This window comes from Anabrus simplex, chromosome 2 (assembly GCF_040414725.1).
Source record: "Anabrus simplex isolate iqAnaSimp1 chromosome 2, ASM4041472v1, whole genome shotgun sequence".
In the NCBI taxonomy this organism is placed as follows: Eukaryota; Metazoa; Arthropoda; class Insecta; order Orthoptera; family Tettigoniidae; genus Anabrus; species Anabrus simplex.
This window is the reverse complement of record NC_090266.1, coordinates 963,614,845-963,641,638: the sequence shown is the minus strand read 5'-3', so window position 1 is coordinate 963,641,638 and position 26,794 is coordinate 963,614,845. Positions and strand designations below refer to the sequence as shown.

The following is a 26,794-nucleotide window of genomic DNA, read 5'->3' as shown; positions in this document are numbered from 1 at the left end:
GTTCATTTCTGACTTAGGTATTATCTCTCCAACTGGGCTATCTCTACGTCTTCCCATTTATGTGCTACAGGGTCACAAAATATCAACCAAATTGAACTAGCCGCTGGAGGTAGTGCCATAGTGGGCCAAATCCGCATGACCAATCCCTCGCTTGCTCTGAGTCACGTGATATGCATAGTATCATGGCGGACATCGGCCACGAGGAAAATAGAAGCAGTGATTTGACATGCAGCAGACCCTCCTCCTCCCTTAATAACAAGTAGCGTTCATTTTTACATGAGGAAGTTTTGGATATATAATGTAGGAATACATAACTGTAAAGATGAAAAAGGGTACATGTACTTGTAGGGTGAAGATACAGTACAAAAGGGGCCCCAACAGAAGTAGGTTAATGTATTCTGTATTACCTGAGGAACGTCAGCACAACAGCAAATCATTTAACAGCCTATTCAGACACTTGTGGTGGTCAGAATAGGAATCAGTATATTGCATCTTTGTGGGCCACATTAGTTTATTATTCCCAATTTAAAACTATTGATCATAAGTTCCTAGAACCTGGCCATTCATATTTGCCTAATGACAGAGATTTTAGTACCATCGAAACTTCAAAATGTAAGGCAAAATCACTGTTTTCGGTAGAAGATTATGTGACCTTAGTTAAGGAATGTAGGAGAAATAAGTCCTTTAGTGTGAAGAGAATGGAACAAAAAGAATTTGTGAACATTAAGGAGCTCTCAAAAAACTTTGTGATTCGTAAGGAAACAGTAGATGGGGAGAAGGTTGAGTGGCTCAAAATTAGGTGGTTTCGTTTCCAGTCTAATGAGGACGTATTCTGGATCTCTTCACCATACACCAAGAGAATTAGCTAAGCAAGCGATACGAGCCGTGTAGCTGTTAGTTTGCATTTGCGAAAAGGCTGATTTGAATTCCATCGTCGAAGACGTTTTTCCGTGGTTTACCATTTAATGCCAGTTCAAAATCGCAACTGTGCTTTAGGGTAGGGCTGCTAATTTCCCAGTCCTAACTCCCTCTCATGAACCAAGGTGAGTGGCTCAGCTGGTAGACACTGAGCCTACGTTGGGGGTTCGATCCCAGCTCATTCTGGCGGAATTTCAAAGTGCTCACACACGTCATGGTAGATTTACCAATATATAAGGGACTTCCTGAATGATAATGTTCCTGTTTATTGCTGTCTCCGAGAACCATAAAAGTAGTTAATGGGGCGTAAATCTGATATTATTATTATTATTATTATTATTATTATTATTATTATTATTATTATTATTATTATTATTATTATTATTATTATTACCCATCTCCTTGGCTGAAAGGCCAGCGTCACGATCTTCGATATGCTCCGTGTTCGATTCTCGGCCGGGTCGGGGATTTCAGCCGAATCTGATTAATCCCTCGGGCTGGGAATCTGGGTGTTGTGTTTGTCTCATAGAAATCTCTTCACATATACGAAACACAACACTTTATCAGCCACGACAGGTACCTGCAATTGTAAATACATCCCTCTACATAGAATTGGCGCTAGGAAGGGCATCCAAAACAGTAAAACAGGGCCAAGACGACATGCGTAACACACTTCGCACCCGTGACCCCACCAGGTTGACAGAAAATGCACAGAATTATTATTAAGTATTATTATTATTATTATTATTATTATTATTATTATTATTATTATTATTATTATTATTATTATTATTATTATTATTATTATTATTATTATTATTATTATTATTATTATTATTATTATAGTTCATGGTGTGGGTTACTGTAGTCACGTCCTAGTTCGTGAATCATGGGCAACGCCTGAGTCGCTTAGTGAGTGGTTCTGAATGTCGGGATACCATTTACTATGGAATGGGAGTGGGAATCTCGGACATATTCTGAGTTATGGCCCTATTTGTGTTCAGACGAGTAGGACTATACAATCCACTGCTGGTCCGTAACCCGTTAGAGGAGAGATCCCCTCTTGGACTATTTGCAAGTAGGGTAGCATCCTGCTTCATGAATTTACTGAGCTCAGAACATTTTAAGCAAGCCTCGGTCCTATGGGAGTAACGGAGTCCCACTCCCATTTGACAGGCGAGGGACTCCTTGGAAAGAACTTGGCGAACGAAATGGAATTCGCTGGGGAGGTTTCAGTATTAAGGGGGCTTATGGAAGAAAGAAAGTAGAACTGGTTGAGTCAGCAAAGACGATGCATCTGGATGTTCTAGGAGTAAGTGATATCCGGGTAAGGGAAGATGACGAGGAAGAGATAGGAGAATATGAAGTGTTCTTGACGGATGTACTAAGGCAAGGGCAGAGTATAGGGTAGGGCTGTTTATCAGGAATACGATTGCACGCAACAGAGTTTCTGTTATGCACGTAAAATGAGCGAATGATGTGGGTAGATTTGGCAGTTGAAGGAATTAGGACGGGAATTGTCTTAGTGTATTCACCATGTGAGGGTGCAGATGAGGATGAAATTGACTAGTTGTATGAAGCATTGAGTGACATCATAGTCAGGGTCAACAGCAAGAATAGGAGAGTGCTAATGGGAGATTTCAATGCGAGAGTTGGAAATAGAACTGAAGGATACTAAAGGGTGATTGGTAAACGTGGGGAAGATATGGAAGCTAATGGGATTGGGATGCGTTTTCTGGACTTCTGTGCTAGTATGGGTTTAATAGTTACGAATACATTCTTCAAGCATAAGGCTATCCACCGCTACACGTGGGAGGGTAGGGGTACCAGATCCATAATAGACTAATTATATCTTAACCGACTTCGAATTCCGATAGTTTGTCAGGAATGCACGAGTTATCCGGGGTTTTCTCGATGATACAAAATTAAATATCTCTAGGCCTAGGATAGAGAAAGTCAAATCTGTCTGCAAACGAATAAGGGTAGAAAATCTTCAGGACGAGGAAATTAGACAGAAGTACATGGATATGATTAGTGAGAAGTTTCGAACAGTCGACAGAAAGCAGGTTCAGGATATAGAAAGAGAATGAGTGGCATACAGGGATGCAGTAGTAGAAACGGCAAGGGAATGCCTAGGAACAATTGTCTGTATAGATGGGAAAAAGCGAACATCTTGGTGGAATGATGAAGGGAGGGCAACTTGTAAACGTAAAAGGACGGCTTATCAGAAATCGCTCCAAACAAGGGCCGATGCAGACAGGGAATTGTACGTAGATGAAAGAAACAGAGCGAAACAAATAGTTGTTGTATCCAGAAAGAAGTCATGGGAAGATTTTGGTAATAACCTGCATAGGTTAGGTCAAGCAGCAGGGAAACCTTTTTGGACAGTAGTAAAGAATCTTAGGAAGGGAGGGAAAAAGGAAATGAACAGTGTTTTGGGTAATTCAGGTGAACTCATAATAGCTCCCAGGGAATCACTGGACAGGTAGGGGGAATATTTTGAACAGCTTTTCAATGTAAAAGGAAATCTTCCTGGTGGTGTTGCGAACAGCCAAGCTAATGGGGAAGAGTAAAATGATGTTGATGAATTTACGTTTGAGGAAGTGGAAAGGATGGTAAATAAACTCTATTGTCATAAAGCAGCAGGAATAGATGAAATAAGACCTGAAATGTGAAGAATAGCGGGAAGACAGCAGAGATGGCTTCATAGAGTAGTAAGATTAGCGTGGAGTGTTGGTAAGGTACCTTCAGATTGGACAAAAGCAGTAAGTTAATTGCACCTATCTATAAGCAAGGGAATAGGAAGGATTGCAATAACTAACGAGTTATTTCCTTGATTAGTATACCAGGAAAAATATTGACTGACATCTTGGAAGGGAGGGTGCGATCAGTGGGTGAGAGGAAGTTGGATGATAACCAGTGTGGTTTCTATCCGCCGAGGGGCTGTCAGGATCAGATTTTCAGTATACGCTAGGTAATTGAAAAATGCTACGAGAGGAATAGACAGGTGTGTTTATGTTTCGTGTATCTAGAGAAAGCATATGACAGGCAGGGTACCAAGGGAAAAGATGTTCGCCATACTGGGAGACTAAGGAATTAAAGGTAGATTATTAAAATCAATCAAAGGCATTTATGTTGACAATTGGGCTTCAGTGAGAATTGATGGTAGAATGAGTTATTCGTTCAGGGTACTTACAGGGGTTAGACAAGGCTGTAATTTTTCACCTTTGCTGTTTGTAGTTTACATGGATCATCTGCTGAAAGGTATAAAGTAGCATGGATGAATTCAGTTAGATGGAAATATAGTAAGCAGTCTGGCCTATGCTGCCGACTTGGTCTTAATGGCAGATAGTGCAAAAAGCCTGCGGTCTAATATCTTGGAACTTGAAAATTGGTGCAATGAGTATGGTATGAAAATTAGCCTTTCGAATACTAAACTGATGTCCGTAGGTAAGAAATTCAACATAATTGAATGTCAGATTGGTGATTCAATGCTTGAACAATTAGATAATTTCAAGTATTTAGGTTGTGTGTTCTCCCAGAATGGTAATATAGTGAGTGAGATTGAATCAAGGTGTAGTAAAGCTAATGCAGTGGGCTAGCAGTTGCGATCAACAGTATTCTGTAAGAAGGAAATTATCTCCCGGACGAAACTATATTTACATCGGTCTGTTTTCAGACCGACTTTGCTTTACGGGAACGAAAGGTGGGTGGACTCAGGATATCTTATTCATAAGTTAGAAGTAACAGACATGAAAGTAGCGAGAATGATTGTTGGTAAAAACAGGTGGGAACAATGGCAGGAGGGCACTCGCTATTAGGAGATAAAGGCAAAGTTATAAATGAACTCGATAGATGAAGCTGTACGCATAAACCGGCTTCGGTGGTGGATCATGTGAGGCGAATGGAGGAGGATAGGTTACCTAGGTGAATAATGGACACTGTTATGGAGGGTAAGAGAAGTAGAGGGAGACCAAGACGACGATGGTTAGACTCAGTTTCTAACGATTTAAGGATAAGAGTTATAGAACTAAATGAGGCCACAGCACTAGTTGCAAATAGAGGATTGTGGCTATATTTAGTAAATCACCGAGGCTTGCAGACTGAGCGATGAACGGCATAACGGTTTATAATGGTAATACATGAATGTTATTATTATTATTATTATTATTATTATTATTATTATTATTATTATTATTATTATTATTATTATTATTATTATTATTATCTGACCCGCAGAAGAGAAATCCGGCCTTACGGTGTACATTATATATAGAGTACCCTAAAATTCAGTGCTGTCGTTTATTTTGTGTTCAGAATATGAGCACTGAAATGCATTGCGGCTGTATTCTTAGGAAGTAAAGAATGAGTGATATACATTTCGAGGAATCATTTCCAATCTGTTGCCGCTGATTTGTCAGGGCACAATTAAATCAAAAATGAAAAGAAACATACTTTTAGAACTTATCGTTCAGATCCAGCTCTTTCTGTTAAATGCTAATTGTCGTTAATTAGTCATCGTTTTAATCACTATGCTAATTGGAGAACAAGATGTTCTCCGAGCTGAAGTTCTCGTTGTTGATGATGGGAATCTCTGTTTCAGGAGCACCCGGGATTGAGGGGAACCCCTCTAGCTATGCTGGCGGCACAATGTAATAAGCTGTCCAGCAAGTCACCGCCACCGCTAGCGGACGCGGCAGTGGGGAAAGGTTTCCATCCCTGGAAGAAGAGTCCCCAAGCCAGCTCTGTTGGCGCCACCAGTGCCAGCACCAGTACGCCAGCCAGTCTGTCGTTGACGTCTCAACGTGCGTCCACCTCCATGGGCAACTCTACATACAGCAGTAGACCTGTCATGACGTCATCTGCATGCGGATCTGCTGCAGCAGCAACCTACGGCAGCGGAGATCTTTACTTCCCCGGAGCTAGTTCGCAGTCGGGTGTGACGTCCGATAACTCGCACCATCATCACCATCAGGTGAGTTTCAAGGCCAGCACAATACGGATGCACTTGCTGAAACTCATGAGCAAAATATGCCAATCAAGGAAACGCATTACAAAACAGCCTATTAAATCCAGTTAAATTCCGCCTTTAATCTTTTATTTCTTTCCTTGATTTTCCATTTGAACATCTTTCTCGCACAGAACTTCATTCAAATTATATCCTTTGGAATCACTTGGGGATTATCATAAATGTGACAAACCTGGGAAGGAAGTAGGCTAATTAATTGTCCATTACCTGTTCTCATTGGTGGAGCATTTCAAGTTTGGTGTGATGGAGGTTTTGCTAAAAAGAGAAACACATAAGGAAATCAATCCACAAAACAGCGCAATTCAGTTTCAGTTGTAATCAACAGCTAATTGAGAATCAATTTTCACAGTTCTGTCCCACAAATTATCTCATAACGTCCTGCGATGGTGTATGAAACCGTGAAGTTCCCTTCCAAGAGATTCTCCCAAGTACGCGAATCCAGACATTCGTAATATTGCCTATTAAATACCTGTGTAATTCATAATGACGTAAAATATGCCATTCTCAATATTTTAAGATTTAAGAAAGAGGAGGTAATGGGCAGTACTTTTTTCCTCATCACCTATCGCAGTGTACATCTTTCGTAACTTTTACCTTACTAATAGATCAAACTTTTCAAAGTGCTATTTGTTAGACTGTCCTTCTTGTTTCTAATAATTTATTCAGTTTTTGACTTGTACGTGCACATACACATACTGTCCTTCTTTGTCTACTGATCACATCTTTAGCCTACTTTTCAGACGAACTTGTCCTACTCCTTGCGTTCGACACAAGAGTCCTGTTAGAATATGAGACTATAACATTGCTCCCTCTGATACTGGAAAACAAAACAATTAACATGGCTTCCGTTTTCCGCACTGGTACGATGCTCATGACTTTCGGCAAGTTCTTGGCACACCCATTTAGTTGCGGAGCATAACGATGGGGGAATGGAAAGCAATGGGCTGCTCAGGAGAAATAGGTCTTCAGGTTCATTGGGTGAATATGTTACACGGTGGTTGATAAGAATAAACTTGTTGACGTGAATACGGTGCGCCAGGACCCATAAGCAGTGTGATCTACAGTATTTCACAGATAAATATCCATGGCTGATTTGTGTAGATAGGACAAGGAAAGTGCCTCTTTCTAAGACTAGTTTGACTTTATACGTGAATCAGGATCGAATTCATGTTTAAAATATTGAGTCTTTGCCAGGCACATATTTCTCAGAGCCCTATATTACACTAATTGAAATATTAATAACAAAATCATAATTGTTGGTTTTTACAAAGATTAAATCCGAATATAGGTCAATTAATGGGATTTCCATTGACACACAGGTACTTAATAAAACCAAGAGTGGTTATATATTCATGGTTAGGGTATTGTGGGAAACACCGTGGTAGTTGACGTAAGACTGGAGGGAACTACAACATCGGAAGATGTTCATCTCCCTTTTGTGCTCCATTTTACAAAATTCAGGGCTTTCTATAGTAAAGTTTCTTCAGGTTGCAGAATTGAAGGAATGAAATTGTTGATTACGACATATAGGTACATAGAATATTTTGGTGCGTGACTACTTCCAAAAAGTATTTACATAGGCCTTTAGAATATAACAACGGAATAACTCAGGAAGGGTTCATTTCCTTCAAATGTTTCACCTCGATTATATTTGCGAGCTTATGGGATGGACAAAGAAAGAATCAAATGTGCGTTTCATTTTCTTGAAGAAGCAATGGATTTTGATGGATTTGAAAGAAATACAGTGACTGAATGGATATACTATACTGAAATACTACCGAATTGGTTTGTATGTTATAAATAAAGTGTAAAAGTGGCGAGAAGCATTTGTTTGTTATCGATATCACGTGTCTGGTTTCTTCTAAATGAATACAAATACAAATAACAAAACAAAACAATAAATATAGTTTACGAATATCCACAAGTTTGATAGGTTTAAGGAAATGAAGTTATATGTGATAAATTATTGGAAACATAACATTTGTTATTTCTGTTCTGTATAGCATGAGTCAGGTAATTCCGTGATACTGAATCCTCTGAATGGAAATTTATAAATGAGCTCAAAGATGTTGAGGATATTTCTGAGGTGGGCCTAATGTACGAACGTCGTACTTTGATTTCAAAGACATTTTCAAATGCACAAAGCAGTGTTGTACTCTTTCCGCCCTCACTGAAGAAATAAGAGTTATGAGACGGTTTTCTTGGTGAAGACCAGAAGAAACAGCCATTTTGTTCCTCACATCGAGATTTAACAAAGAAGAGAATTTGTACATTTGTCGTCGATACTGTTAGGTGAGATAGACTGGTCTAATAGTATCAAGAGAACGACGCAAAATACCTGGAGGTATAATAGGACTGGCAACGATCGTCAGTGGTCATTCATTGTTTGCAACGTGTGTTAATTCTCTTTATTTTTATCATTTTATTATGAGTATAAAGAAAGACATTATCCTTAACCTAAATTGAATTTACTATAACGATAGTTCATTTTGTCAGAAAACAAGAAATTGCAATGTAGCTATTAAATATATAAGTCAGTTTTCCTGTGAGTTAGTGAAATGTGTATACATTCAGCAACAAAAGTGTTTTGTATTCAGTTTCAGGTCACGTGTAACAAGTCCCTGAAAACTGTTTTGGTCAGGTGTTGGGTACAAGAATGTTTATGTCGCAAATTTTGGACTTATGACAAGTTTTTTCATTAGTAAGTTTCAAATACTCTACAGTTGCTGAAAATTCTTCACGGTAGAAAAAAGTTGTGAGAATGGGTGGTAAGTAAAACTACGTACATGATCAAAATTTGAGACCAACATTTCATAGTTAGCAACCTACAACTTCAGGAAGAATTCTCACAATGCAAACGTGCTGTATATATCGCAAATATCATGAGAGCCACTTGAAGAAGAAGAATAAGCGTATTTGAGGTCTTCATACATATCAGGGTACAGCCACGGGTTAAGGAAATGCAAGTGACGTATACGAGAATAATTTAAGAGGAAGGTTAGGTGAATTAGGGTACATAAAACTGACTAAGTTGGAAGAGATTGATAATTTCAGAAAAATTCAACAGAAATAATGTAGAGGTGTATGCTTCAACTGAAGGGAACCTCCCGTAGAGGAACATTGAATTTACTACCCCTCAGCCCACTCAGGAACGGTGCAAACAATAATATTTACCATTCTTTTTGGAAGTGTCTGAGGACTATCATGGGTTACTTGGTGAAGAGCGACCTGGAAGTGTTAACGATACTGTCTTTGAAACGTTTTGAGAAGTTAATTTCATTATTATTAGTTAGAAGAGCTCAGTATCACTGGAATGCCTGGTACTAGGAGTAGTTACTCATATGTTGCTCTTGCTCTGCCAGGCGGCGCTGCTGGGGAAGGTGGAGGCAGGTGCGGCGGCTCTCGGCTCCGTGTACTCACGCCATCCGTACGAGTCGTGGCCATTCAACGCTATGCCTGGCGCTACGCACCACGGCGCCATCAAGCCAGGGGACGCAGTGAATACAGCCGGCGCATGGTGGGATGTCCACTCCGCAGCCACCGCTGGCGGCTGGCTGGATATGAGTGGCGCAGGGATGCACGCACAGATGGCTGCAGCTAACTACGCTGCTACTTCAGCCGACTACTCATCTCTCAGCCACACATTAGCAGCGTCCAACACCGCTCATCATCTGCTGTCGTCAGGCCAACACTTGCTACAAGATACATATAAGTCAATGTTACCGGGCGCTCAGAGTGTAGGGGCCTCATTCGGCTTAGGACACCATCACCATTCTCCTGCATCAGCGCCATCACCAGTTTCGGCAGCCGCCTCTTTGCCGCCCCAAGTACCATCCCCGCGATCTCAGAGGCGGTACACCGGTCGAGCTACGTGTGATTGCCCAAACTGTCAAGAAGCGGAGCGTCTAGGACCTGCGGGTGTCCATTTGCGCAAGAAGAACATCCATAGTTGCCATATTCCTGGCTGTGGCAAAGTTTATGGTAAGACTTCACACTTGAAGGCCCATCTTCGTTGGCACACGGGAGAAAGACCCTTTGTCTGTAACTGGCTGTTTTGTGGTAAGCGATTCACTCGCTCAGATGAACTCCAACGTCATCTGAGGACCCACACTGGCGAGAAGCGCTTTGCCTGTCCAGTATGCAACAAACGCTTTATGCGCTCCGACCATTTGGCCAAACACGTCAAGACCCACAACGGCAACGGCAGTAAGAAGGGAAGTTCAGATTCATGCAGTGATTCTGAAGAGAACAGCCAATCGGACATGCCTGGTGGGGTGAATTCCCCAGCGTCTGTGAACAACACGCCACCTCCGGCGCCGCTGGGCCCCTTGGATGTGGTGACGGGGCCGGACGTAAAGCCTCCTGGCTTGGTCTGAGCCCGGTGGGGTCCAGCGCTCTTCTACCCGCAGTATCACCACTAGATGAGCACGGACCCCGCACTTAATGTTACTTTGTGATAAGTCGCCAGAGAACTCAACATTTTAAACTGAGCCCCTAAGGAAGATATTGAATCTGTGGAAACAATCTCACTGGTGTAGCTACGCGAACTTGCTTCAACGTCAAACACTGAGCCACAGTGAATCACATCTGGCTTGTTTGATACGTGAATAACGTACGAACGTGAAATTGCTTTTTACAAATAAAGAAAATCAGAAATGATGTGCAAGGAAGATACATTTTATGTCTTGTAAATACTATACATACTATCACATTAACAGTGTATTATACCAATCCTCTACTCTACAGTAGCCTGTAAGATGAGTCGAGTTGAACAACAAAGTGCTTGCAACTATTTTTTCAATCAACTCGTATTGTGTATGTGAACTTAATTAGTGTATATATTATTATTAATTTTAATTATTATAATTATTATTACCATCATCATCATTATCATAGCCATACATGATGATACGAACCAAATTCACATATCAAATTAATTACTTCACCTGTTACTTCTTATTTCCTTGGCTCCTCTTTCCCACCGTTCTACACACATAAAGGGAGGAGAGAACCTTGGGAAGATGCAGCTTTACAGATGTCAACACAACATCTCCAGGGTTTTGTATTGCTTCTTGCCAAATTGTAATGGAAAATCTCTGAGGTTTTCTTTAATAAAAGATATGTGGGAAATATAAAGACGTTTCCATTTATTATTACCCTTTACAAACTCACTATCCACGTTCAACTATTTCCAAATAACCTAAAAACGCCTCACTGAAAATTTAAAAAAATTAGTTGCACATCTCCCAGTCGGCATAAAATATGCCTACAATATCCCGAGACACTAGGTGTACACAGCTCGGCTCTCTACTTCAGATTTTGAATTGATTGTCGCATTATTAAGAGGAATATCTGTGAGAATGTTCAAGAAAACATTTTCAGATACAAATATTGAGCCTTATAAACATCACCAGTTCAAGATACTCAACACATTGTGAAACACGACAGGACTTTCTTCTATGGGATCTGCTTTTCACTTTCTTCTCATTGCACCATGAATTATACACGAGTCCTGCAGCAACTCTTCAGGCAATCCAGATTAGACGTGAATATTTGAATCAATGTGGTCTTTGAAACACAGCGAAAGTAACTCTCAATTATCCATCAAGAGATTCGTCCTTAATTCAGTGATTCCTGGAAAGAAAGATATATTTTTCTTTCAATGTTAATACTCATCATTCGGACAATAGAATATGTAATGTCCGGCGTTATCGTACATCCTGTGAGATATCAATTGATGCACGTTATTCCAGTGAATTACGGGAAGCTGTGATTTTCGATATAGTGGAACAGGTCTTTGTGATGAAGTATGTCTAGACAAATTGCACTGTTCGAACACTTTTGTGGAACTTCAAAGAAACTTTGTTGCAGAGCAAATGTAGCGCAGCAGAGCTTAATTGATCAGGTATGAAGACTGCTAACATTGCGAACCTAGTTTATTACGAGTACCTTCAGTGAAAGAATTTATGGATGGACATGATTTGAACTTTTGATACAGGAATACATTTTCTTACACCGAAAATTAGCCAAGAATGGGAAATCCAATGGAATGGGTCAGAATGGGCTTTTCTGTAAGCGTACATTATTTTATTTAATACACAGTTTTCAAAAAAAAAAAGACACGTAAAACATTCCTCTCGTAGGAGGGTAACTTTAACACCCATACAGTGGAAAATTTATTTTACTTGCTATGAATGTTGAAGGGAGCGTTTCATTTATAACACTTGTGAGAGGAACATATGATATTTCCACTGGAAAACATCACCGGAAGATAATTAAGAATGCTATTGAAATATTCTTACTTTGCAGTAAGAAAATAAATTATACAAACATTGAATATCAGTACGGTGACAATACGAGGCATAGATTCAATAAACTGTACATTTCTAATGAAAGCAATGCATTGAAAATGAACTGGGCCTATCCTTAACAGATAAAAGTGAAAGAATACTTCAAGCATTCTAATTCTATTATGTAAAATGGGTTTCACTATAAATAAATAGGTAAATACCTACCTACCTACCTACATACATACATACATACATACATACATACATACATACATACATACATACATACATACATACATACATACATACATACATACCTTTGATTGAAATTTATGTCATAGCTGACAGTTTCATTGGTGTTGCGATAACTATGCAAACGGTCACTTCTCAGTACAGACATTTATAGAGTACTACAGGTTTACATGCACACTATATCTGCTTCTCTGACGGAGATGAAGTGAGCAGTTATTAGAAAGGCATAAATTTTAATGCACGGCCGCGCCATGCACCACACGTGCTTTGCCTTCATTCTTCCCAATTCTTTTCGTAGTTAGGCTGGAGACTATGGATAGTGTAGGTGAACAGTTTTTGGGGGTAGAAAGCTCGGTAGAATTGTTTACACGAGGTTAACATTGGTGGGCTACTAAGAATATTTCTAATTGCTGTCGGCAGTTGTAATATTACTCGTGAATAATTATTCTTAAAACTCTCAAATATTTGTGGAACATTATGTACTGCCAACAACTACTCCTTTTAAATATCTTAAACTGACGATTAGGCTCTAGCTCTCTCCCCCCTTCCCCCCAGGGTCAACATGTTTATCTTTAAAATCAAGTTATGCATGTGATCAAGTTGCATATTGGTGTTAGGCCTTTTTTTTTTTTTGCTAGTTGCTTTACGTCGCATCGACGCATATAGGTCTTATGGCGACGATGGGACAGGGAAGGACTAGGAGTGGGAAGGAAGTGGCCGTGGCCTTAATTAAGGTACAACACCAGCATTTACCTGGTGTGAAACTGGGAAACCACGGAAAACCATCTTCAGGGCTGCCGACAGTGGGGTTCGAACCTACTATCTCCCGAATACTGGATACTGGCCTGCAGCTATCGAGCTCGGTTGTGGGCACATCTTATTAAGTAGAAGAGAACTATCTTCAGTACATTTTGTTTATCCTTTAAAATAGAATTCTCGTTCTTTTAGCAACGAATGGCTGCGACGTGAATAGTCAGGGAATGAATTCAAAGTTTCAGTCTATTTTCAGTAAATCGTACAATTCATGGAACAATCCTTTCTTTAAATCTTTCATAATCATTTTAAATAAGTGTTTATTTGGATAATTTTTAATGTAGGAATGAGCAATCGTCAATGGATGTTTTGGCATGATTCCTCCCGGTTACTTACACTGAAATATTATTGTCCGTTTTATTAATAATTGAACATCTAACTTAATTTAGGCGATGTTATCAGTTTCAGTAGTGTATAATGTTGTAGTATATCTTAGAAATAAACTACCTGAGACTTAAAATTACAAAATAATATTTACATTGATATTTTATTGGTTAACATCACAACAAAATATAAAATTTCAAGTGTTGCTTCAAGTTCTCTGTTGCAAGTGAGTGTATCCAAGGACGAAAGTAAAATCTGTCTTTGAGTATATTTCTCGAAAATATGAAAGAAATGTTCATTGAAATAAGCACACTACTTGTGATAGTGGTACTAGAACCGTATCTCTCCTTAACTTGTCATTTTCGGCATACATAGTACATGTATGATTTACCCAGTCAAATATCAATTTAAAATCACATTTCCATGTTATAAACGTTATTTGTTATAACTACACAGAATTTTGGGGTTAACGATATAGCAAATGACATCACTTTTCAAGCCAAACAGCTGAAAGGAGAAATGCGTGGAAACAAGTGTGATATGAACACTGTTCGAGAATATCCCAACAAATCACAAGCCGTAAATTTTACGAATCATTAATACTGGCTGTATGTAAACAGATTTCCTTCTCACTGTTACGTAATTTCTCTGCTTCGTGCACAATTTTTACACCGTGATGAGACTCAATGAATAGGTAATATACAAACTTGGCCGATATAAATTTTATTCCAGCTATTCAGATCCTCATTTACGTAAATACATTCTTTTCATCATTCTATAGACCTTGGATTCCAAAAATACTGAACATCTGTTGGATCCACCCCGGCCCAGGATGTGCCACATATCATTGTACCTTCCGTATATACACAGTAGCATGTGTCGATTGCAGCCTTCTGACTCGTAATCCAAACCGGTACTGAGAAAATTTTTCTCTCTGTTCTCTGCATTGGCAATGATTTTATTCATTTCGAGAACTGCAGTTAATCCTTAGGTTATATATTATTCTTCTTTAATTACCGACATTATTATCGTCATAAACTTGCACATTACCAGCATCATGTGCACATCAGTACTCTCTGAATAATTTTATGGGAGAGTACTTTGACTGTATAGGGAAGTCAGCAGTTGTTTAGTACTTTTCTTTTTTGGTCAGAGTCTGAAACTGTAGAATGTTCTTTATGCGTCTACTGATCAGGAATGGAAAATTCTCACCTTACTGTGGTCGACATGAAGATATTTGGGCTCCTTCTAATACAATTTTGTTCCGTATTTCTCTCCTATAATACATACCTTTCCTATTATCAGACATAAATATTATCTGCACTAATTTTTGGAGGATATGCTGGAATATCACCTTTAGATAGTTATTGGTCTCTTTCCAATTCACAATTCAAATTCAATCAATTATTGTGTCATACTTGTGTACTCACATTACTACGTTTCCGCATGGGAATTACCTTGCTCTCGGTTCACTACAGTACCTCTTCCTGATAATCATGTGCATTAATTGAGAACTGGACAGACGAGGATGAGTCTGAAAATATTTTAATATTTAATTATAAATGACATGCAGCCTATATGAAGGATTTCCTGCCTCTCCCAATGAAGCAGTATAAATGTTGTCATCAGTCGTTGTCTACTGCATAACACGTGTGTATATGCAAGCCTGAGAAGAAACTTTTGTACCTAAGTGGCCGTAATGGGCCCTGACTTTTACCATTCCCTACGGGTGGTCTCCATGAAAGGATTTAATTATTGGAAACTGAGTTACCAGATCAGCTACTCCTATGATCACTACATCGAAACTGAAAATCACTGTTTGGAGCATTGACATGCAGTCCGCCATTCTAGCAAATCGATCGGAATTTAGTGCTGCATATTCTGCCATTCATTTAAATAAGCTCAATTAACTAGCTGGCACTTGCAGTCTTGAAAGGTTTTACAGAATGCTTGAAACAATGTAGTACTTCGTCTTATAATCCATTTCACACATCGGTATAATATTTTTTTGAAATCATCTCGTCTGTCTCGTCTCAGATGCAGAATGCGTTTGCTTATAAAGAACATTTGTGAGAAAAATGCCAGCAAATTTATCATCCTGGAAGAATGAAATTTCCACAAATACTTTCAGATGTTTATGATCAAGTTACCATTTAAACTCAGAGAGTGGAAGTCAGTGCAGTTTACATTATGCCTTCCATCAAAAAACAGAAATATCTCAAACTGACCCTGATTCAATTTAAATACATCAACGGATATGAATGAAAAGTTTTGTTATGCTTAAACCACTAAAGGAAAGGAAAGGTGAGGAAAGGAACGTAATAATAAATTCAGCATATTCTATATTAAACGATGGGAACGCGAAGAAAATAATTTAGCGGAAAATTTTATGGAAGGAGTGATAGGGAAAAATATGTGTTATAAGTAATAAAGATATTCAATGATGGACGTTCTTTTTTTTAAATAAAAGAGAGAAGATAGACCAACACAACTTGGAAGCGGAATGCAAATCGACTCAGGAAGAAAGAAGATCTACATCAACAATCGCTGTGAATGACGGATATACAAGAGGAATTTTAATGGATAATAAGAGCAGTCTCATCTTTAATTAATGGAATAGAATAGTACTATGGATGGGTTAAACGAGGTAATTATCTGAATGGATTTCTTGTACATCGTCATATTTCCGTTACAGTGGAAAATAAGAAACAAATGATCGTTTACCACGTCTCAGAGAAATATTTAACACATTTGAATCTACAGTCATTGACAATCGCAAGGAAATATTACTTATTCATCCATGTGATTTCTCTGCCTCATATCATGAAAATAATAATTTGTCTGTGGACAATGCTAATCTATCCTCAGCAATGTTATACAGAATGCCCACGATTGATTTTTGAGAATATACTTCAGTTTCGTAAATCGTTTTTCATAGTACCTAAGTGGCCGTAGTGGCCCTGACTTTACCATTTCCTTTGGGTGGTCTCCATAAAAAGATTTAATTATTGGAAAATGACTTACCAGATCAACCACTCCTGTGATCACTACATCGAACTGAAAATTACTGTTTGGAGCAGGTATACTATTTTCGTTCTTTTAAACCTTTCCCATTTCAGGTAAAGAAGGGACATGAAAAAATCAGTGGAATTTCATTCCGTAATGCTTCTCCTATGTGTCACTGACATTCATCTGATAGAATCAAATATTATGACAGAATACTGTGAGCAAACAAGACTTGTCTGGGTTTATAAATACTGTCAAGGAAATCGCGTCACAGAGAAATAGTTTTGCGACCTCCTTCATTGTAAAGTAAATGATGCCTGAAAATAGCAACGAATTGCATTTCAATTCTTATATGTGTGGTCTTATTTTAATTTTACTTCACGCAGAAAAAATACATTTTCTGAATGTCAACGAATAATAAAGCTGTGTACGTCAAATTCTTTAATGTTTATTTTACTGTGAACAAAGGTGAGACACTCTTAAAAATAAAGAAATGTCTCTTGCGTGTTTCGGGTTGAAAATAAGAAGAGAGTCATCAGGTCGAAGGTCATGGTGTTTTATTCTCTAAGTGGAATCGTTCAACGTTACTGTGGTATGAACTGTTACAGGAAGTCAATATCGGTTCATGTGAATGACAAAATATGATGAAATGTATAGCTCTTGTACCTGTACGGTATAAATACAAGCTCTTATTTGTATATATGTTGATGAAGTATAAGAATGAAGGAGTGGGTAATCATCATGGATTTCGATCCTAGACGTAAAGTATTTGCCATTAAATTTCAAAAGTGTGCTTTTCAAATCTGTAGTTCTTGATTAAGAATGGCAAGAAAGTATTTATATAAAGCTGGATGAAAAACAACCTCCTCAAACCGACCAAGGACTATTTATTCAGCTGACGAAGTCCCAGTTCTGTCAGACTATGTTTCATTTGAGCTGCAAAGTTGATAAAAAGCATGATGTTGAGGTGAAAACTTTGAGGAAGTTAAGTAGATCTCGGCAGGCTCCCATGATAATATTTATCATGAACTCAACCCTTCATTACATTCTTTGGAATGTAAACTGTAAGAAATTAATGAATAAATATATGCTTAAACCAAATAACCCAGAGATATTATCTCCATTCTCAAGATGCCAGTAAATTTTTTATGCTCCAATTACTGGACGAAGGAAATGAAGTAACATCTTACTTCCGGAATCGTTAAGTAACGAATGACTGAGAAATGAATCTGAAGTGTAAAATATAAAATGAAAATTGTATGATATAAACAAGGAGATAAATGCTACCGACAAAGTAGAGTAGTAACGGCGTATGTATGTAGCCACAACGAAGGAAAGCTACTGCTACTGAGGACAGACAAATCTAGCGTAAAATAAACCTCTCTTAGAAAAGACTCATAGTATTTCAATAAAAGCTCTTATGTACATAGGAATCATGAAATCAATTATATTCTACGCACAATACAACTATAATCATTATGGAGAGTGAAATATATGATGAGAATTTCAGTACGAAGTGCATGGATGTGAAAATATTAGAAAAAAAATGCCTTTCAACTGTTCATAAAGCTGAAGTCGCCAAACAAGTACAGTAAAATACTAGCGTACTGTATGTATTAGAGGACAAGAGAAAAGTATTAAAGATACGAGTGGATGCAGTAGATAAGACCTGTCTATATAGCCCTTCCTCAGGAATTCAATAAATCATTATTAATCAAGAATGTACCAAGGAGGGACATTACTTAATCGATCATCTTTATCCATCCCAGTCGACCATGAAGCTCGTATGCAATGTATGGCCTTACTCCGAACCCTTACAGAGCACGCTTTGCGCTTTTCTTAGTAGGTTTTACATAATTTATAGTAGATATAAGAAATTACAAAAGTTTAGTTGATCAGGGCTTAACTTCGTCAGAACTGTTGGGAATTAAATCTAGTGGTATGTACTATAATCACTGCTATGGGACCTAATAATTCTACACCACTTTACTTCCAGCTTATTGGAAGTCACTGAGAAATTTAGATTTCTCCAACAAATTATTATGCTTTCCTCTCCACTGTGTATCATTTAGTTGTACTCTATCCCCTTCACCTTACTTTTTGATTTTGGTTGTTTTATTTAGTAGTCATCAATCCCATATATTTCCTGTGAGTGCGGATATCTCTAATAAATTGGGTTACTTAGGTATTTTTACTTGTTTGAACTAGTGTGATGTATACATTCGGAAATATTAACAGAGGTTTTGAGTTATGGCATTAATGTTAATTTGTCTGGAGTTAGTGTGGTGAATGTTAGACAAATTTCATAACAAGGACGGACACTGAGCTCCATGCTTTGAATGGAGCCATTAACTTGTTATACTAAACTTCTTAGTCCAGTTGCTTAGTTCCCATCTTCGTACAACTAATTTTTACTACTGTTATTTTGTTTCCTTTAAGAATATCGGCTTCTGTACATTCTCCTTCAACGTATATCTGAGTTTATATGGGGTTCATGAACCAGTTGGGATCGATGGGGGCTCGGACGTATGTTTAAGGACAGAGGACCTTTCTTTAACCACTCTTTGTGAGCCAGTGATTTTCACTACTGGTTCTATACAATGTCTTTAATTTATTTTGCCCATTTTAGGTCATTTTATTGGTCACATACTTATCAAAGAGTAAGGAAACTTCACTGTGCCAGTTTGTATTCGCATACACAATTGTTTGAGGGCCAATATTATTTTTATGGGGAGAAATTTGAGTTGGTTTAGGGACTATATGGAGAATTATTGTGTCGTTTATAGACTGTCTGTAATAAGACTCTGGGCGAATGAAAACAGGGTGTTGAGGATCGGATGTTAAAGCAACTTCTTGTATACCTGCACTCAGAGACATGAGAAATGCGAAAATAAGTAGATAGGAAAATTGGTTAGTTCCCACGGGGGATTTTCTGAGTATTACTTACTACAGTACCTAAAAGATTTACCTTATTCTCTCGAGCCAGATGCAGAGACGCAGCCCTATTACATGATCTGAAGGCCTGTCCCAATCGTAAATCCAAGCATTAGAGTTTGGCATAAACATTCACACAATAACAAAAATATCTTGATCTGACGTAGCAGAATATAAGGCTGATTATGAAGGTATTAACTACCCTTGCAAGGAGCAAAAACAACTACTGTATTTAATTTATTAATCACGGGTAATTTTCTTCTATTCCATTGATAGTTTCCAATAAACATTAGTTCAGAAAATTACGGTTTACTTTCTTCAGTTGCCAAAAAAAAAAAAAAAAAAAATGAAGATAAATTAGAAGGCTGCGGCTTACTGAGGGTAAGTCGTTTACTCAAATATTCAGTTAAGCTTGACTCGATACAAGTACATGTATTATCGCCCAATAAGGTCAACAGCACATGGCAAGCCATTTCATATTACAATAAATTAAATAAATAAATAAATAAATAAATAAATAAATAAATAAATAAATAAATAAATAAATAAATAAATAAATAAATAAATAGCCTTCTGAATCCCCTAAGGGCTATGGTCTCCTGCAACGCAGGAACAGTGGTCCGTTTAACTCATCAGGTGAGCATGTCCTGAAGAGCATTATTATATTGGCTATTTCCTAGTTTGTTTCGTGAGAACGTATTACTGCATGTTGTACACTTGTGTAGTCTCACCTCCCAGTGGTTGCAATTGTGCTTTTCGAGATCAACAATTCGCGAAAACGTACTGTTACCTTATTCACATCTGTACAGTTTTTCCCCAGGGAGGGCTGAGATTCCTTCTTGGTGAAAGCGTACCCTCGCACATTTCGTTCTTCCATAGCTTCTCCTCAGAATGTTGTGGACGTTTCTCTGTTACCTACCTTACATGTGCATGTCCTCGTTTCACTATGTGTTCCGTGATGACTTATCAGATCACTACTTCATGCGAACGTCTATGTCTATTTGACAACAGGCTTGCTACTTTCCCGAGTGATCAGATCATGGTGTCCTCTTTGTTGAGGCGTGCTATGATAAGAGAAGTTAAAGAAACATTTCTTACATTTTATGTAACATGGTTGAAATTGGTTTCGTTCTCTAAAAAGTAAACATGCCTAATCAAACGTACAGTAGTTCTCATCTTATTTTACTGAATCAGATATTTAGAAATGCAACATACATGTATCTTAATATAACGCACTGCTTGACCGGATTATCCCATTCTTGGCTAAATTATTATTATAGTATTGTTTTTGTTTCTCAAATGTGTGAAAGTCCAGTGGCTGTAAGACCTCAGTCCACACTTGATTTTGACACACTAATATGTGCGGTTCCCTGCACAGTCTTCAAATAATAAACAATTAAACAGAATCCTGTTATCACGGCTTGTTGTCATTTTTTACGATTTTTGGGTATAGGCTTCTTTAAAAACTAATGCAGTGTAGATTTAGACCGATATTCATCACCCTCTTTCAACAAAATTCCATTTATTTATCGTTATTCATTAATTCGTTCACAATATTTTGAAGATATCTTGGTCGGATGTCATTTCATCTGAACATGCGTTTCTGTGCACACTGTTTCCTATGTAGTGTACATAACGAAAAAACGCCTTGACATAATTTTGGGGGAGAACTTGTTAACCATTCGAATCCCCCTGAATCGTGATATATGGTAGTCTCTAAAGTCATGCACTGAATGTAATTACATATGATTTAGTTACTAAAATATTAAAACGAATGGAAGATACTTTGCCATTCAGTTACAAACTCTTTCCTCAAGTTGATCATCCCATTAAGGAAAGATTTCGCTATATATTCATGTTATTTGTAGGCTGGAATCACAGGACGAATATTTTAATGGATATTTTAACTTAATGGTGCATGAAATATTATCGGAAACCCATTAAGATAAGAAAGTGCCCTTGTACAAACACAAATACTAGTATATATAATACGAAGATATACCTAACATGAATAATCACTTTTTCCATTGAAATCTTACACTACAACGACTAGGGATCATTCAAAAACTATGAATCTTTATAGCAATTATACTATCCTGACCTGTGTTCGACGTGCTGAAGAAGACCTGAAGATTCTACAGTGCTGCCTGCGTACTCTGTGCTGCATACATGTCTGGAGGAGTGCTGTATGATGGGTAGCGTGCCAAAAGAGACTATGGATGAAACAGGTAATATAAGGTAAGTTCAGTAAGACTAACCAGGATGCCACGAAGAGATATATAACGGTTAGGGTATCTACTAAACTTCTCCCGGTATAAGGTCATATTTTCTGCAGTACAGTATTCAAATGCAGTGGGCATGAATGCTGAGTGATTTTGTCCGAGCTGCAGATTTTACACCTCGAGAGGTGTTCTGTATGATGAGTAGCTGCCGAAAGAGGACATGAATGAAACAGGTAATATAAGGTAAGTTTACTAATTCTCATCACAGTCCTCGGGGATAACTTTGAAGGGTTTAGATACCTGCTGAACTCCACCCAGTATAATGTCATATTTTTTTTATCAGAATTCAGCTAGAGTTGAAGTGATAGATGGGTGAATTTTTTGCTAGTTTCTTATCAAGACGCCCATAGGTCGAATACCAGTCAATATAAGTGAGAGTTTCCAAAATGAAAAGTCACATTCCAGTGGCTCGGACTCCACTTAAAACTTCAAGTCCCGCGCCTTATGAATAATTTGAAGGTTAGTAGTCACAAAAAACGCCAAATTTTCTTCCGTTTTCAATAAGGTAGAGTCTCAAAGGACAAATTTAGAAGGCCCCTAAGTTATTTCGAACAATCGGAATCTGGGATTATACAGAGAGGGTGGAACATAAAGTAGGCCACAAGCAAACTCGTCATTACAATTGAACAAGTATAACATTACTTATATTTATCAATGGATTTTCGTTTCTGAATTTGATTCCATTTTATGGTTATAATATTTCCCCAGAGGTTTTTGAGGTTATCTGATGAGGCTAGTACACCACGTACCACAAATTGACATAACGTGTTGCGGTTTCCTCATGTGGCTCAATTTTCATTGTGAAACTTCCTCTATTCCATTCACAGAGATTTATAAAATTGTAAGTTTCCAAGTTAATAAGCGCAATAATTTTCGTTTGAATAATAAGGTGTCCCCAGTTTAAATTATACAGGATGGACCACGTAAGTTGAGATTGAACAATATCTCAAAAACTAAGCGCTGTAAAAGGAACTGTCAGGAATAAAAGTTGCTTGATATTAAAGGGGGGAAGGAACCTGCTATTTGTCGTGTTTTATTTGAAGAACTTTTGGATGGTTTTTGAATGGGAACCAAACCTTTTTCATTTTGTTTCCGCATCCCTCTTACAAAACTGAACAACTTTGATATAAAGCACTGTTCAATTGTTCATACACTAACGTACAGTACGCAAGGACGAAAAATATGAACGAATTACATGAACGTATTCGAAGAACGCAATTAATGGCTGGACCCATTCGACACAGTCCAGCATAACACTACAGCGAGGAGGCCATGAGGCATTGTGTCCGTTGTTTTGTTTGATTTCCGCGGTAGGACTGTTTCCTGGTATCTGTCGTTATTATACTTGCAGCCGTCTTCGAGTCCAGGTGGATCCACAGGTAGTACGTACCTACTACAATATTAGTGATCACCGAGTAACAACCATCAGTTCCATACATGTCGTTTAACATTTGAAGCGTACGCAGTTTTCTGTGGGTTGTAAAGGACCGACTTTCGCAACAAGACAAATGGTGCTCATTTACGGGGAATCTAGGAGAAATGTGGGACAGGCTGCTTTTGTGTACGCGGGAAGATTTCATGATAGAAGAACTCCATCAAGAACTTCATATTATCGTGTTATGAAACAATTCACCCAAGAAGGCAGTGTCCAGCCAAATAAAAGGAGGCGCAGACGAACCGCTACGGACGTCGATAGGGTAGTTATGGTACTAGCTGCAGTGAATTACGACACCCATATCAGTTCTCGCTCATTAGTTACCGATGCGGGAATATCCAAAGCAGTGTCCTCAGAATATTTGAACGGCATACATTCCATCCCTGCCATATGTCATTACATCAAGAACTACATGGTGATACTTTTGTGAATAGACTAACATTCTGTAGGTGGGCACAGGACAGACTGCGGAATAATATTCACTCTTTTCAGATAGTATTGTTTTTTGACGAGTGTACATTCACAAATCATGGTGAAGTAAATCGACACAATATGCACTATTGGGCTGTGGACAATGCACAATGGTTACGAGAAGTGGAACATCAGAGACCCTGGTCGGTTAATGTGTGGTGTGGGACTTAGGGTGCCAAGGTAGTTGGACCGTACTTCATTTATGGCATCTTAACAGCTGCAAAGTACAGACACTTTTTAACGGAGGTGTTGCCGTTATTGTTGGAAGATGTACCATTAGAAACCAGGGCGCAAATGTGGTATCAGAACGACCATGCACGTACTGCTCAGGATGTTTTAAATAACAATTACTATGATCGTTCGATAGGACGTGCAGGTCCAGTCAATTGGCCTGCTCTGTCTCCTGACCTTACATCCCCGGACTTTTCTTATGGCGTTACCTGAAAGGTCGAGTGTATTGTGAAATACCAACAGCTCCGGACGACATGAAGGCACGCATATGAAATATTTGTGCCGGTATTGACAGAGACATGCTTTTACGAACACACCAGTCGTTCATTCAGAGAGTTGGAAAATGCGTTGAGGTAGAAGGGAATCATTTTTAACATTTATTACGCTAAGGTCCGATACGTACACAATAACTGTATTACTCTGTGTACCTACCTGTCATCAATGTTTCATTGTCTACACCAAGGACAGAACCATGTACTGATAAAAGTGGTCTCTGAAAATCTGTTTAGTTTTGTATGAAGACTGAGAAAAAAAAATAAAAAATGTTGGCTCCCGTTTAAAACATGTTACGTAACCCCAAATGACCATCCAAACGTTCTCTAAACAAAAACGACAAATAGCATGTTCCTTCCCCTTTAATATCAAGCAACTTTTATTCCAGACAGTTCTTTACAACGCTTAGTTTCTAAGATATTTTGCAGTATCAGGTTACTTGGTCCACGCTGTATATTTACCCATTACTGCCAGCACATTGCTGAGCAACATAACTTTGAAAGGCACACGTGCTGAAAAAATAGCCCCCGTACACAATCAAGTGCAGTTGATTATTCTCCCCAATTTTTTGTTCACACTATCAAAACGTGAACGGTTGAGGCCCTTCTGTATCTTTCCATAATTCAGGAAACTGACCATTTTAGTCTATTTTCCTTCTATTGGGATTCGAGATGACGGAATGAAATATGAATTCTATTCCACTTATGATTTCTCCAGAAAATTCGTAACGTACTGTCAGAAGTTTCCTTTGAATGCAACTTCATATCACTCGAGAGATACCCTTGCATCAGAGTTGACATATGAGTGGAATTCCAAATCTACGCAATCCATGTATTAGATTCATTTCTATAAATGAAATATCCAGGTTTGAAAATGAACCGATATGGATGCATGTGACTGAAGATAAATCTCTGTAGGATGGATCATGCAGAGATCATCGTGTAGATGAAGATTTTTCCTGAATCTACTTGTTTTTTTAATACTTTTCAGTGTGAATGAACTGAATTTCTCTAGACATGTTAATGTACTTTCTCTATGGTATGATATGAAAGGAAGATGAACATAAGGCCTCTTAAACGTAATGCTCATCATGTTCATTGCATTCCTCCTTTTTGTACGACAACCTTAACCTGAGGAATTATCCTTTCTACTGACGATCATTAGTTACTTTTAGAATCACTCTAAATTACTCCTATCAGAAATATTTATTTAATTAAAATTCAAGGAGATTATGGAAGGGCTCACGGTCGTAGTCCAGGCGGTACCAAACCAGCATACCTCCCGATGACACACGCTTCAGTTTCCCGATCTGTCACGGATTTATGACTGGTTTTAGTCACTGCATGTGTCGCAATCAATCTCATGGAAGAATCGAGAAGTGAAATGCGTTACAATCCATCCCTCGGCCATCTTAGGAGTGGTTTTCTGTTCTCTCACACTTCATTATCATGCCACAAGATTCCACTCTTAACACGTATTTCATGTATTTCATGTCAATTCTATTCCAAATTAACTGCAGACATAAGAACAACAACGACAAAGAAGATAATACGGGCAGGTTAAATACATATACGGGCCGATGACCTTAGATGTTAGCCCCCTTTAAACAACAAGCATCATCATCATCATCATCATCATCATCATCAAATGCATATACATTACACGAGATTGTTGACCTTGATATTTTAGACCCTTGGACGAAGTGACTGTACATCAGCAGTTATAGTACGTAGAGATTACAGAATACATTGTAAATATATTTTTGGTTTTGTTTGCACAGGTTCCTATTTAACTTCGGAACAGGCACAGGAGTGTTTCCAGACATGCCAGCAGGAGTGAATGAATCCTACATATGCAGTACATATGCATATTGAAACAGTCTTCCCATTTGGTCCTTCAGAATTTTTTGAAATTATAAAAATTCAGTTATACATGAGTGATTTAGGATAATGAAATAAGGAATGGTCATTTCAATGAGCCTAAATTGTTGTTTGGAACATAATGATAATTCTTCCTATATACCTGTATACAGAGTATATGTAAGTTATATCGATACAAAATTTAGGGATGCTCTTCGTGTCATGTAAAAAACGATGGAGCAATCGGATTGACGGAAAAAAATTTTCATTTCGAACAAAATGAGATTATATTTTTTACGGGCGCGCGATTCAAATTGATGAACTCGCAGTATTTGCTGTGGCAGAGCGCAAATCGCCGCCCGCTGCTGTGCTTCAGCGAAGGGTGGGGAAGTGGCAAGTATTTTCTCCGTCTCCGTCTATCATTCACCCTTTTTCCTTCCCTTCTCTTTCCTTCGCACGCCCGGATGTAACAAAGTAACCTAATTTTCTCGAAAAGAAAAATTTTCTCCGTCAATCCGATTACGCAATCGTTCTTCACATAACACGAAGAACATCCCTGATTTTTGTCAGTACAATTAAGGTATACGCTGTATACTGTGTGTGAGATTCTTACCTAATTATCTGTAAATTGTATTCATTCTGTGTGCATATAAATAACTACAATTTATACAATTTAT

General features: G+C 38.2%; 1 protein-coding gene across 1 annotated transcript in view; it reads left to right on the top strand.

Moving 5' to 3' along the window:
* The window catches only part of LOC136863223 (transcription factor Sp9), a 162,613-nt gene extending 151,530 nt beyond the window's left edge, over window positions 1–11,083 (top strand). The window contains exons 2-3 of the mRNA XM_067139592.2: window positions 5,522–5,893; window positions 9,310–11,083. Coding sequence (XP_066995693.1) covers window positions 5,522–5,893; window positions 9,310–10,323 — 1,386 coding nt within the window. The 3' untranslated portion in view covers window positions 10,324–11,083. The remainder of the gene's footprint in view (window positions 1–5,521; window positions 5,894–9,309) is intronic.
* The last annotated feature ends 15,711 nt before the right edge of the window (window positions 11,084–26,794 follow it).